At 45.6% G+C, this 12,844-nt stretch overlaps 1 protein-coding gene across 3 annotated transcripts in view; it reads left to right on the top strand.

Annotated features, from left to right (window-relative positions):
* LOC132830496 (collagen alpha-1(XXVI) chain-like) overlaps positions 1–12,844 on the top strand; it is a 369,329-nt gene that overhangs the window by 306,665 nt on the left and 49,820 nt on the right. For all 3 annotated transcript variants that reach the window (XM_060848255.1, XM_060848253.1, XM_060848254.1), the window contains exon 4: positions 124–185. In XM_060848255.1, coding sequence (XP_060704238.1) covers positions 124–185 — 62 coding nt within the window. The remainder of the gene's footprint in view (positions 1–123; positions 186–12,844) is intronic.

Genomic DNA, 12,844 nt, shown 5'->3' with positions numbered 1-12,844 from the left:
ATGGCCTACTCTTGCTTCTGTGTTCTTTGTTCCTAAAAGCCATGAATACAGTTTCTGATTTTTTTTTGTATATGTGGAGATGTGCAAAGTGTAAACTTTAAAAAATACTTGTTTTACTTTCAGCATGTATGAACTGCACCAAATTTGCTGAACTACAGGAGAGATTAAATACTCTGGAGAATAAGGTAAATAAACTTATTTGAATGCGGAAAATGTTTTACTTGTTTCCTAACTTACGTCAAAATATAATCAATCCACCTGGAATGTGGAGTAATTTCCCATTCAATACATGTTAAATGTTCAGATGTTCGATCATTCAAGAACAAAATTATGTTGCTATCAAAGGTATGTTTTCATGGTTTTGCAGTAACGTCAAGGCTAGGAATGGACTTGCTTAGATCTAAATGGACATTCATGTGGAGGGAAGGGTAAACATGATTGACCAGTGGGCAGAGTCTAAAGGGAATTGAGTGGGGTTTGGGATAGCAAAGATGTTGGTGCACATCCGAGAAAAAGGAAGGGCTGTAAGAGAGGCGGGTGGAGCAATAGATACTTCTGAGTACAAGGCAGTGATGGGTCTTTTCTCATAGTCAGGGCAACAGAAGCATGGAGATAACTGCCAGATGCAAACCTGGCAGTGGCAGAACAGGGACATAAGGGAGAAATTACAGATTGCAAAGGATACTCAAGAAGGAGGTGGCACGGTGGCTCAGTGGTAAGCACTACTACTTCACAACATCAGGAACCCCAGTTTGATTCCAGCCTCTGGTGACTGTCTGTCTGGAGTTTGCACATTCTCCCTGTGTTTCTGTAGGTTTCCTTTTGGTGCTCCGGTTTCCTCCCACAGTCCAAAGATATGCGGGTTGGATGAATTAGTCATGTTAAATTGTCCATTGTGTTCAGAGATGTGTAGGGGCATTAGTCAGGGGGGAAATATAGGGTAGGGGAATTGGTCTGGGTGGGTTACTCTTTGAATGGTCGGTGTGGAACTGTTGGGTCGAAGGGCCTGTTTCTACACTGTAGGGATTCTCGGAGGAAAAAAAGGTCAGATGGGAATTTGGGAAATGACTCATGAGAAATGCACAGATAAAATTCATACTACTCTCTTGGCTATTGTTATGAAATCATGGAGTTTAATAATCCTCTATTAGACATCACATTCTATCTCATTGGCCAGTAGGGTATGCCTCCAATGGCTGCACTTGCTCACGCAGAGGATTTTCCATTTAGAAGCACTTGTCATCCAATGATTTCATGCATGTTCACAGGGGAGGTGCAGACATAGTGGTAATCGCACTGGTAATGCAGAGCCCCTAGGTAATGTTCTGAGATGGTGAACCAAATTCAATGAACATCACAATTTTTGCTGGCACCTGAACCTTCCTGTTTGACTGAGGGAATGTGGAGATGATGATGTGTGATGCTGAATTTCCCAAGCATTTATAAAGTACATGCACTTTTTACTTGTGCATTGTTGCGTCTCTTCATGTCTGGAATTCAGTAATGACTGAAGTGTGTTTTACAATCTCACTGTAGACAATGATGTTACTCGTCTAACTCCTAGTCAGAATTGCTATCGACAGTGATGAGATATCTAGTTCCTGTCTGGGGAAAAGCTTGATTCCCAGCTTAATCCATGCTCTATCTGGGATGTGATGCGTCATCAATGTTGTGATTCATAGAGTCATAGATCCCTGTAATGAGGTCTGCCAAATGGACTTCATAGGATATGAATTCCCTGATTGGGCTGTTAATAGAACATAGAACATACAACAGTACAGCATAAAACAGGGCCTTCAGCCTACAATATTGTGCCAGACATGAATCCAAATTAAACTAATGCCTTCTACCCACCCTAGGTCCGTGTCCCTCCATTCATGGTTTATTTATGTGGTGATCCAAAAGCCCCTAAATGCCCCTATCATATCTGCCCCTACTGGTGCCCCTGGCAGTGTGTTCTAGACTCCTCCTTTCCTTTGTGTAATAAAAAGTGCCCTTCACATCTCCTTTGAGCTTTCCCCCTCTCACCCTAAATGCATGCACCCTAGTAATACACATTTCAACTCTTGAAAAAAGATTCTATTAACTCTATCCATGCAACTCATAATTTTATAGATTTCTATCAGCCTCCATTGCTCAGAGGAAAAGATCCTAGTTTGTCTGGCCTCTGCTTATCCCTCATACCCTCTAATCCAGGCAGCATCTTGGTGAACCTCTTTTGCACCATCTCCAAAACCTGCACATCTTTCCTGTAGTGTGGTGACCAGAATTGAATGGCCTAATTTATAAAGCTGCAACATCACTTCCTGACTCTTGTATTCAATTCCCGACAAATGAAGGCAAGTACGCTATCTGCCTTCTTTACTACCCTATCTACTTGTGTGGCTACTTTCAGGGAGTTATGGATCTAGGGCCCCAAGATCCCTCAGTACATCAATGCTATTAAGGATCCTGCTATTAATTGTATACTTTGATTTAACATTTGATCGCTGAAAGCGCACCTCGAACTTACCTGGAATAAACTCCATCTGCCATGCCTCCACCCATATCTGCAACTGATCTATATCCTGTTGTATCCTTTGACAAACTTCTACACTATCCAAAATTCCTGCGATCTTTGTGTCATCTGCAAAATTACCACCTCACCCATCCAAGTTTCCAATCATGCCATTTATATAAATCACAAACAGCAGAGGTTCCAGCACAGATCCCTGCATAACACTGCTACTCATGGACCTCCAGCCAGAAAAACCCTTCCATCACTACCCTCTCTCTTCTATGGGCAAGCCAATTCTGAATCCAAATGGCCAAGTCACAGTGGATCCCATGCATTTTAATCTGGTCCAATCACAGAGTGCTGACGGTCAGATAAGAACAGGAATGTCTCCCCAGTGGAGGGCCCTCTATGCTGGAGTCCTCCCCTTTCTCTCGGGGATCTGGGGTGGAGGGTGCTGCACGCAGCAGTCCCCTGCAACCGCAGATTGCGGTGGTTCACGGACTCCCAGCCCAACTGCTTGTTCTGTGGCGCTGTGGAGTCCGTGGACCATGTGTATGTTGGGTGTGGGCGTTTGCACCCCCTTTTTGATTTTCTGAAAAACCTTCTCCTCTGCTTTTGGTTGCACTTCAGTCCCACGCTCCTGATCTTCGGGCACCCGGTGCGGAGGAGGGAGGGCAGGTCTGAAGACCTCCTCGTGGGTCTGCTCCTGGGCCTGGCCAAACTGGCCATAAACAGGTCCAGGCAGCGGGCCGTGGAGGGGGTCGTTAGGGCCGACTGCCTGCCCCTCTTCCGCGGTTACGTTAGGGCCCGGGTGTCCTTGGAGAAGGAGCACGCGGTGTCCACCAATACCCTGGAGTTGTTCAGGGAGAGGTGGGCGCCGCAGGGAGTGGAGTGCATCATTTCCCCCTCCAACTCTATTTTGATTTAGTTCCTGCCCTCCCCTTCACTGTTTTGATCACACAGCATTGCCCTTTGACGTGAAGGGCACTGCTTGTCACAGACCACTTGGGTGTTTTCCTACTTTTCCTGGTGGTGGATATTGAATAAAGATTTGTGCACTTTGCGTCTCTCACTATGTCTCACAACTACACACACGCACACACACCATGGGTGCTGGGGAAAATAAGCACTACCGCAGTTAGGCGGTAGTGTGGGGTTAATAAAAAAAAAGAAAAAAAAGAAGAAAAGAAAAAAAAAATCAACAGGAGTTTCTCCCCTTAAAAAAAAGAAAAAAAAACAGAAGTCTTAAAAAAAAAGAAAAAAAAAAGAACAGGAATGTCTCCCCAGTGGAGGGCCCTCTATGCTGGAGTCCTCCCCCTTTCTCTCGGGGATCTGGGGTGGAGGGTGCTGCACGCAGCAGTCCCCTGCAACCGCAGATTGCGGTGGTTCACGGACTCCCAGCCCAACTGCTTGTTCTGTGGTGCTGTGGAGTCCGTGGACCATGTGTATGTTGGGTGTGGGCGTTTGCACTCCCTTTTTGATTTTCTGAAAAACCTCCTCCTCTGTTTTTGGTTGCACTTCAGTCCCACGCTCCTGATCTTCGGGCACCCGGTGCGGAGGAGGGAGGGCAGGTCTGAAGACCTCCTCGTGGATCTGCTCCTGGGCCTGGCCAAACTGGCCATAAACAGGTCCAGATAGCGGGCCGTGGAGGGGGTCGTTAGGGCCGACTGCTTGCCCCTCTTCCGCGGTTACGTTAGGGCCCGGGTGTCCTTGGAGAAGGAGCACGCGGTGTCCACCAACACCCTGGAGTTGTTCAGGGAGAGGTGGGCGCCGCAGGGAGTGGAGTGCATCATTTCCCCCTCCAACGCTATTTTAATTTAGTCCCTGCCCTCCCCTTCACTGTTTGTTCACACAGCATTGCCCTTTGATGTGAAGGGCACTGCTTGTCACAGGCCACTCGGGTGTTTTCCTACTTTTCCTGGTGGTGGAAATTGAATAAAGATTTGTACACCTTGTCTCTCACTGTGTCTCACACCTGCGCGCACACACACCATGGGTGCTGGGGTTAAAAATAATAAGCACTACCGCAGTTAGGCGGTAGTGTGGGGGTTAATAAAAAAAAAAGAAAGTACTGGTGTGTTTAAAAAAAAAGAAAAGAACAGGAGTGTTTTTGATCACACAAAAAAAATAAGAACAGGAATGTCTCCCCAGTGGAGGGCCCTCTACGCGGGAGTCCTCCCCCTTTCTCTCGGGGATCTGGGGTGGAGGGTGCTGCACGCAGCAGTCCCCTACAACCGCAGATTGCGGTGGTTCACTGACTCCCAGCCCAACTGCTTGTTCTGTGGTGCTGTGGAGTCCGTGGACCATGTGTATGTTGGGTGTGGGCGTTTGCATTCCCTTTTTGATTTTCTCAAAAACCTTCTCCTCTGCTTTTGGTTGCACTTCAGTCCCACGCTCCTGATCTTCGGGCACCCGGTAAGGAGGAGGGAGGGCAGGTCTGAAGACCTCCTCGTGGGTCTGCTCCTGGGCCTGGCCAAACTGGCCATAAACAGGTCCAGGCAGCGGGCCGTGGAGGGGGTCGTTAGGGCCGACTGCCTGCCCCTCTTCCGCGGTTACGTTAGGGCCCGGGTGTCCTTGGAGAAGGAGCACGCGGTGTCCACCAACACCCTGGAGCTGTTCAGGGAGAGGTGGGCGCCGCAGAGAGTGGAGTGCATCACTTCCCCCTCCAACTCTATTTTGATTTAGTCCCTGCCCTCCCCTTCACTGTTTTGATCACACAGCATTGCCCTTTGATGTGAAGCGCACTGCTTGTCACAGGCCACTCGGGTGTTTCCTTTCTTCCTGGTGGTGGAAATTAAATAAAGATTTGTGCACTTTGTGTCTCTCACTGTGTCTCACACTCACACACACACAATATTGGGTGCTGGGGAAAAAAATAATAAGCACTACTGCAGTTGGGCAGTAGTGTGGGGGTTAATTAAAGAAAAGAAAAAAAAAATAAACAGGAGGGTCTCCCCTTCACTGTTTGAAAAAAAATTTAAAAAATAAAAAAAAGAACAGGAATGTCAGACAGCCTGTCACTCTGAGAGCTAGTGGTAAGGGAGCCAGATCAATGTTAAAGACTTAGTGACATGGTACCAGCCATGGTGAAGTTATTTCAGTGGCAGTGAGGGAAAAGCATGCTCCTCAAGAAATTCACTCGCAACAGTCGACTTTGAGTATGGTTAAGCATTTCTGGTATCATGCCATTATTTGAGAAGTTTGATTCATTTGATTCTGCCGTCAAAGACTGGGTCCAGTTTGTGGAAAGAACGTGTCTTTTTTTTCTAGACAAATGACATTGGGGTGAATAAAAAGCAACAAGTAACTCTCCTGACAGCTACTGGACTCACAGCTTTTTCGGTTATGAAGAGCTTAACTTTCCCTGGGGCACAAGATACTAAAACCTTTGAAGAGTTGACGGATTTAATTAAGGAATATTGTAACCTTAAGCCACCTCTAATTCTAAGATGCCTATCCGTTTTACTTAGTAATTGGAGAACGAGGAGAATCTGGTTCAGGACTTTTAACTACATTAAGATGATTGGCAGAGGGATGTGACTTTGGTTTAAGCCTCAATGAGATGCTGAGCCGCTGTCTGGTATGTGGGATTAATGATGTAGCCATGCAAAAGCACCTTTTAGCAAAAGCCCAACTGGACTTCCAACAGACAATACAACTGGCTTTGTCATTGGAAAATGCAGCAAATAGAACATATAAGTTGCAGGGTAATCCAATGGAAGTGGACACCTTCGCCAGACTGACTGAGCTTGGGGAACACTACTTGGGGGAAGGTAATTGCATCACCTCACTCACGTCAGCCCACAGCAAAACCCCAAAACAAGGCCAAGCCTCGGCCAAATGGTTAAGGTTTACTTCAGGATCCAGGCCGGCTGCTGCTGCTGCTGGTTTACGACCGTCAGACAGCAAAGGAGTCTCTCTAGGCCAGAATTGAGTAAGAGAACCGGTATCCAGAAGAGTGCACATTCTGGAAAGTCCACCTACATCTGGTCTGCAAGTGTTAAATTGCTTAGCAACATCCAAATTAGAACCAATCAAAATTAGCATCTGTTTAAACAGTCATCCAGTTTTAATGGTGTTTGATACCAGCTCAGCCATTTCAGGGAAACCTTTACAGATTAAGGGTACAACTTTGGTATTGGTCTCTTATGAGAAGCAAGTGTTTCAGTTACCAGTGATGATAGTAAAAGGGTTGGACCCAAGCTTGGGGTGAAATTGGTTTAGAAAGATTCACTGAGGTTTGCTCAACATGTTCCGATTAGAAAATGGCTGCTTGAGAGAAGTCCTCATGAAATGCCCAGAAGCTTTTCAGGAAGGTCTAGGAACTATGAAAGGAGACAAGACGACCATGCTTGTTGACTATGAAGCAGTTCCACAATTCTGCAAGGCCTGCCCAGTGCAATTTGCATTTTGGACAAAAGCAGAAGCAGAAATCAGAAGGCTGGAAAGTGAAGGAATCATCAAACCAGTCCATTTTGTGAATGGGCAACACCAGTCATACCAATTATTCAGTCCGACTGATCAGTTCAGCTTTGTGGGAATTCTAAACAAACTACAAACCTCTTTTCACAGCTTGATAAATAACCAAATCCTCACATGGAGGACTTGCACGCAAAGCTGGCAGGAGGGCTGTTCTTCACGAAGCTGGACATGAACTATGCGTACTTGCAATTATGGTTAGATGAGGATTCCCAGTAGAATGCTGTAATTAATACATGTGAGAGTTTGTACCAATATTCAAGACTGCCATTTGGGGCATTGTTAGTCTGTGCCACTTTTCAATGGATGAGGAAGAACATTTTACAAAGTCTACCCCAGGTACCCTGTATACATTCTATTTTGCTCAAAAAATTCCACTTTAGAAATAGAACCAGTCTGACTCAAGATTGGGACACAGACAGATAAAGTGATGGCAGTTGAAGGTGCCCTGTCTCCCATATCTGTACCGGAGCTGGGGTCTTTTCTTGGGCTGGTGAATTATTACAGGAAGTTCATACATAAGCTAGCCTCCATCCTGGCACTCAGCATCAACTCTTAAAAAAGAGTAAGCCTTGGAGGTAGTTGCATATCAAGCCGTAGCCTTCAGGGAAGTGAAAAAACAGCTCTCATCCTCTAAAGTGTTGGCATGCTAAGACCCCAAGTGAGATCTGGTGTTGACATGAGATGCTTCCCTGTATGCCACTGAGTAGCATTAGCTCATAGATGGTCCAATGGAGAGGAACGTACAATAGTGTATGCACCCAGGACATTCGCTTTTGCAGAATGTAAATACACCCAGATAGTGAAGGTAGGTTTGGCAGTCATATTTGGAGTCAGGAAGCTGCCACCAAAACCTCTATGATGTATGCTTATAATGTTATCGGACCACACACCCCGTTAGATCTACCTAAAGAGGATGAAGCAGTGCTGTCCCTAGCTTCAGACTAAATTCACTGGTAGGCTCTAATACCAAGCACGTATAATTACAAGTTGGACCACCGTCCAGGAGGCCAAAGGGTAAATTGGATGCATTGAGTTGCCTCCCATGGCAGATACACCACCAGTGGTATTGCCACTGGAAGAGTCTATAATGGTTTTAAACTTTCTGGACATACTTCCAGCTGTGGCTAACAATATCAGACTTTGGATGCAGAAAAATCCAATCTTGGTAAAACTGAAACAGCTTGTGGTGGGGGAAACCAAAGGGCCGTCACCAGAATTGAAACCATTTTGGACCCAGAGAGACCAGATCACCAGTAGAGAATGGCATATTACTGTGGGAGCAAGAGTGATTGTTCCTGATACTGGCAGAACTCCACCAGAGTATACCAGCGGTTTCCAAAATGAAGTTGTTGGCAAGAAGTTTTGTCTGGTGGGCAGGACTGGATGCAGACATAGCCGCATTGGTGGGGCAGTGCACAGTGCAAGCTCAAACATTACCACCAGCATCTCACCCACATTCATGGGAATGGCCGGACAAACCTTGGACTTGGTCACACATCAGCTGTGTAAGTCCTTTTATGGGCTCGACGTTCTTAGTCATTGTGTACACAGCACTCAAAGTGGATTGAGTTAATTTGTCAAACACAGGAACGATGATAGAAAAGGTGTGTGCCTCTTTTGCAAAATATGAATACAGTACATGTATACATACAGTATATATGCACTACACTAACTGATGCTCTCCTTCATCACATTGCTCATGTTTGGCCAATAGAACACTTCTCTTGCCTTCCTCAGACTTGACTTATTTCCTCAATGGCCTGCATGGACATGCTTTTCACCTCCTTTAGGATAATGACCATATCCTTTGTATAAGATGGCACTATGGATTATCCTTCATCTCTACAATCTCAATGTTCCCTTATAACAGCCAATGCTTTCAGACCTGCCTGACACCACAAATTCCTGTAGCATCTTGTTATGTAGTTGGCTCGATTTGAGCAAGGGATTTGTTGTTAAGGTTCCCTATCTTTGCTGACTTGATGACTTCCAGAGCATGTCGGGATGTTGCTTCTCATTGAAGCTGAAAGGTTTCATATTCTGTCTTAGTATCTTCAACATTTCTTCCTAGGTAGTGCTACTCTTGACAGCACGTCTGCTCTGTACATTGGCTTCCACAGCTTGAAGATCAAGAATATGAAATAATGTTTTTAGTAGCAGCTTTGCAGCAAATGAAAATAGATTGAAGAAAATTCTTTGAAACTGCTTGTGTTCAGACCCAACTGTTACATTGTGTCTCCCAAACAAGTATTAATGCAAATACTCACAAGCAAAGACAATAACCAAGCATTTCTTTCTATAGTCTGTGAAGCATTGTTTAGATGTGTGTTTACTCCTTTGATACAAAATACAGCATGTTGTCCTCACAGAGATTCATTAGTGATTATTCCTCATGGGCCTTGAAGTGTTTGTCACATCTCCAATTCAGAGTGTTCCCCCTCGTTCCTGTGACAATAAAGCCTCTTGTGTTGTTTTGCTCATACCTCATTCCCGTTGCTTTCTGAGTCTGGTGGGGGTTTGTATAATAAAAAGCCAATGTGTTTACTGTGAAGACCATCAAAGAGTAATTGCAGGGGTCTCATGCTTGGTGGTCCACCCATTGATACAATTGTCTCTGTGGAGGGTTCCTGCTGGAGGTGGTCAGCATGTTTTCTTTATCTTTTGCAATCTTCTCACTGGTTTAGACCGTATACAATACTGGGCTCATTTTTTAGGGATGACTCCCGGGACTCCTGGAGAGCCATCGCTAAAGTTCCTTACGTGGACCATATATCCCCCACATAATTTTTGAGATCTAGGTAAAACTTTGAAACCACTGTGATCCTTGGAGTCAGAGCCCTTTCTTATGGCTTGCATCTTCTCCTCATCAGGGTATAATCTGTCCTTGTCGATTCTGTACCTGAAGTATCTCACCTCGTTTACATGGAACATCCATTTTTCCCTTTATACCAAACACTAGCATCAGAAAAATGCTATAGATCTCCCTCCAAACTCTCCACATGTTCTTTTGCAGTAGCTCCTGAGACTAAAATGTCATCCAGATAAACCCCCCACCCTCTGTGCAGCCCTTGGAGGGTGTTCTCTAAATCCCCTTTCAAAGGTTGCGCAAGCCGAAGAGATACCCCAAGTGCAAGTGAGTGTACTCATACAGTCGTTTGAGAAGATTTACAGTTTATAGCTTCTTGGATGACCCTTAAGCTCCAGCTGGAGGTAGGCAAGGATCGTATTCAATTTAGAAAATATGTGCCCCCTCCCCACCCCACCCCACCCCCAGCCAGCTTTGCATACAAGTCCTCTGTCTGTCAAAATGGGAAGCTCTATTGACTGTCACAGAGACAGACCAAATTGTCAGGTCCTATAACAGGGACTCCAGCCTATCACCCTCAACTTATCACCCTCACCTTAACCTCCTTCCACCTATCGCATTTCCAACACCCCTTCCCCAAGTCCCTCCTCCCTACCTTTTATCTCAGCCCGCTTGGCACACTTTGCTCATTTCTGAAGAAGGGCTCATGCCCAAAACGTCGATTCTCCTGCTTCTTGGATGCTGCCTGACTTGCTGCACTTTTCCAGCAACACATTTTCAGCTTATAACAGGGACGACTGGTGTGGCCTATTCAGCAAATTGTACTGGGCATATGATGCCCAGTTCCTCTAGATGTTTCAGTGTGCATAGGGAGCAGCCAAGCCCTCATGTATTTAGGTCGGCCGCTAGGTCTATCGAGATCTTGGTCCTGGCATCTTTTATCTTCCCAAGGATACTGTGGGATACTTCCCAGTGACTTCATACAGATTGCCAGTACCCATTTTAAAAGGTCTTGGGCTCCGCAAATCAACTTTTGAAAGTTCCTGTCTAGTACCATCAATACTTGCCTTGCCCCAGTTTGGACTTTAACTTGCAGACCAACCTATCCTTTTCCATAATTATTTGAAAATTAATTGAATTATGGTCACTGGTCTCAAAGTGCTCCCTTGCTACCACCTCAGTCACTTGCCCTGCCTTATTTCCCAAGAGGAGGTTGAGTTTTGCCTGTTCTCTATTGATTGAGAAGGTTTTCCTGAATACACTTAACAAACTCTTTGCCATCCAAGTCCTTAAGTGTATGGCAGGCCCAGTCTATGTCTTTACTATTTAACACTTACAGCTATCTGCAATTTCCCTGCATATTTGCTCCGCCATTTCCTGCTGGCTATTCTGGAGCCTATAGTACAATCCCATCAGAGTGATCAGCCTCTTCTTATTTCTCAGTTCCACCACCCATATGGCTTCACTTACTATACCTAAGGAATATCCTCTCTAAGTACTGCCGTGATGTTTTCCCTAATTAAAACTGCCAGAATCACACCCCTCTCTTACTTCCCCTTCTATCCTCCCTATAGCATCTGGATCCCAGAATGTTCAACTGCTAGTGCTGACCCTCCCTCAGCTGTGTTTCTGTGATAACTATGATATACCAGACCCATATCCCCATGCATGCCCTGCATGCATCTTGCATTATCTGTCAGGCCTCTTGCATTGAACTAAATGCAGTTTAATTCCACCTGTTTTCCCACATTCTTTGCTGTGATCTTGCCAGCCTTGTCTATCTCAATTGGCCTCTTTAACGTCTGGATCAGCCTCAACCTTCACTTTTGTTTAAGGCCCCATAGTCTGGCCAGACTCATTTAAACTCTCTCAAGTAGATCTTGTAAATCTCCCTACCCAGGATATTGGTCCCCGTCCAGTTCAAGTGCAACTTCTCCCTCTTGCACAGGTCACCTCTTCTCCAGAGGAGATCCCAATGATCCAAATGTCTGAATACCTGCCCCTTGCATCAGCTTGTCAGTAACACATTCATCTGTCCTATCTTCCTATTCCTCTTCTCACTAACGTGACAGTGGGAGTAATCTAGAAAGCTTTTAACCTCCTCCCATATCCCTCTACTCGCTCTGCAGGCTTCATCCCTTTTCCCATCTATGGCATTGGCACCAAGGTATGCAATGACCTCTGGCTGTTCATGCTCCCTTTTCAGAATTTGCTGTAATGCTTGGAGACATCCTTGGCCCTGCACCAGGGAGGCAACACATTATCCTGAAGTCTCACTCCCAGCTGCAGAAACGCACGTCTGTGCCCCTGACCACAGAATTCCCAATCACAATTGCTCACTTGGACTTTACCATATCCTGTTTTACAGGAAAGCCAGTTGTAGAGCAAAATACGTGGCTGCTGCTGCTATTTTCTCTTGAGAGGCTATCCCCCACCAACTTTATCCAAAATGGTTTCCTTGTTTGAGAAGAGGTAGCCACAGGAGGCTCCTGCAATACCTGCCTACCTCTCCTGACAGTCATCCATCGACCTGACTGAGCCAGCAGTGTAGTCACCTCCCTGGAGTTACTATCTATCACACTCTCTGGCTCCTGCATTCTCCTCAGTGTGTCTAGCTGCTGCTGCAACTGAACCACGTGGTCTGAGAGGAGCTGCAGGTGGACACACTTCCTGTCGATTTGGTAACCGGGGACACTCAACTGTTCCACAACCTCCTGCATCCAACAGGAAGAGCATCCCACTCTACTGACTGTCATCTCTACCCTTTTAACAACTAGCAGAATTTGGAAGAGGAGTAAAAAAAGGTTTTCCTTTTTGCTGCTCATCCTCCTCAACAAAACCGGGTTAATTTCACAATCAAAACAATCTCTTAACATTTCCCAAAATGCTGACTCCTACTCTGTGTTCCACCAATTTCAACAACTTTGTCAAGAATTCAGAATTCCCAGGAAGTCTATTTGCCGTGCTGTAGTGCTGCAATATAGCAGATGGTTTGGGTTCAGAGTGATCCGCTACAATTTCTATCAGTCAGTCAAAAGATTTTGACTTCTGGGTCGCCG

The sequence above is a fragment of the Hemiscyllium ocellatum genome, chromosome 31 (assembly GCF_020745735.1).
Source record: "Hemiscyllium ocellatum isolate sHemOce1 chromosome 31, sHemOce1.pat.X.cur, whole genome shotgun sequence".
NCBI classification, from domain to species: Eukaryota; Metazoa; Chordata; class Chondrichthyes; order Orectolobiformes; family Hemiscylliidae; genus Hemiscyllium; species Hemiscyllium ocellatum.
The sequence above is the reverse complement of the archived record's forward strand: the minus strand, read 5'-3'. Positions and strand labels throughout refer to the sequence as shown.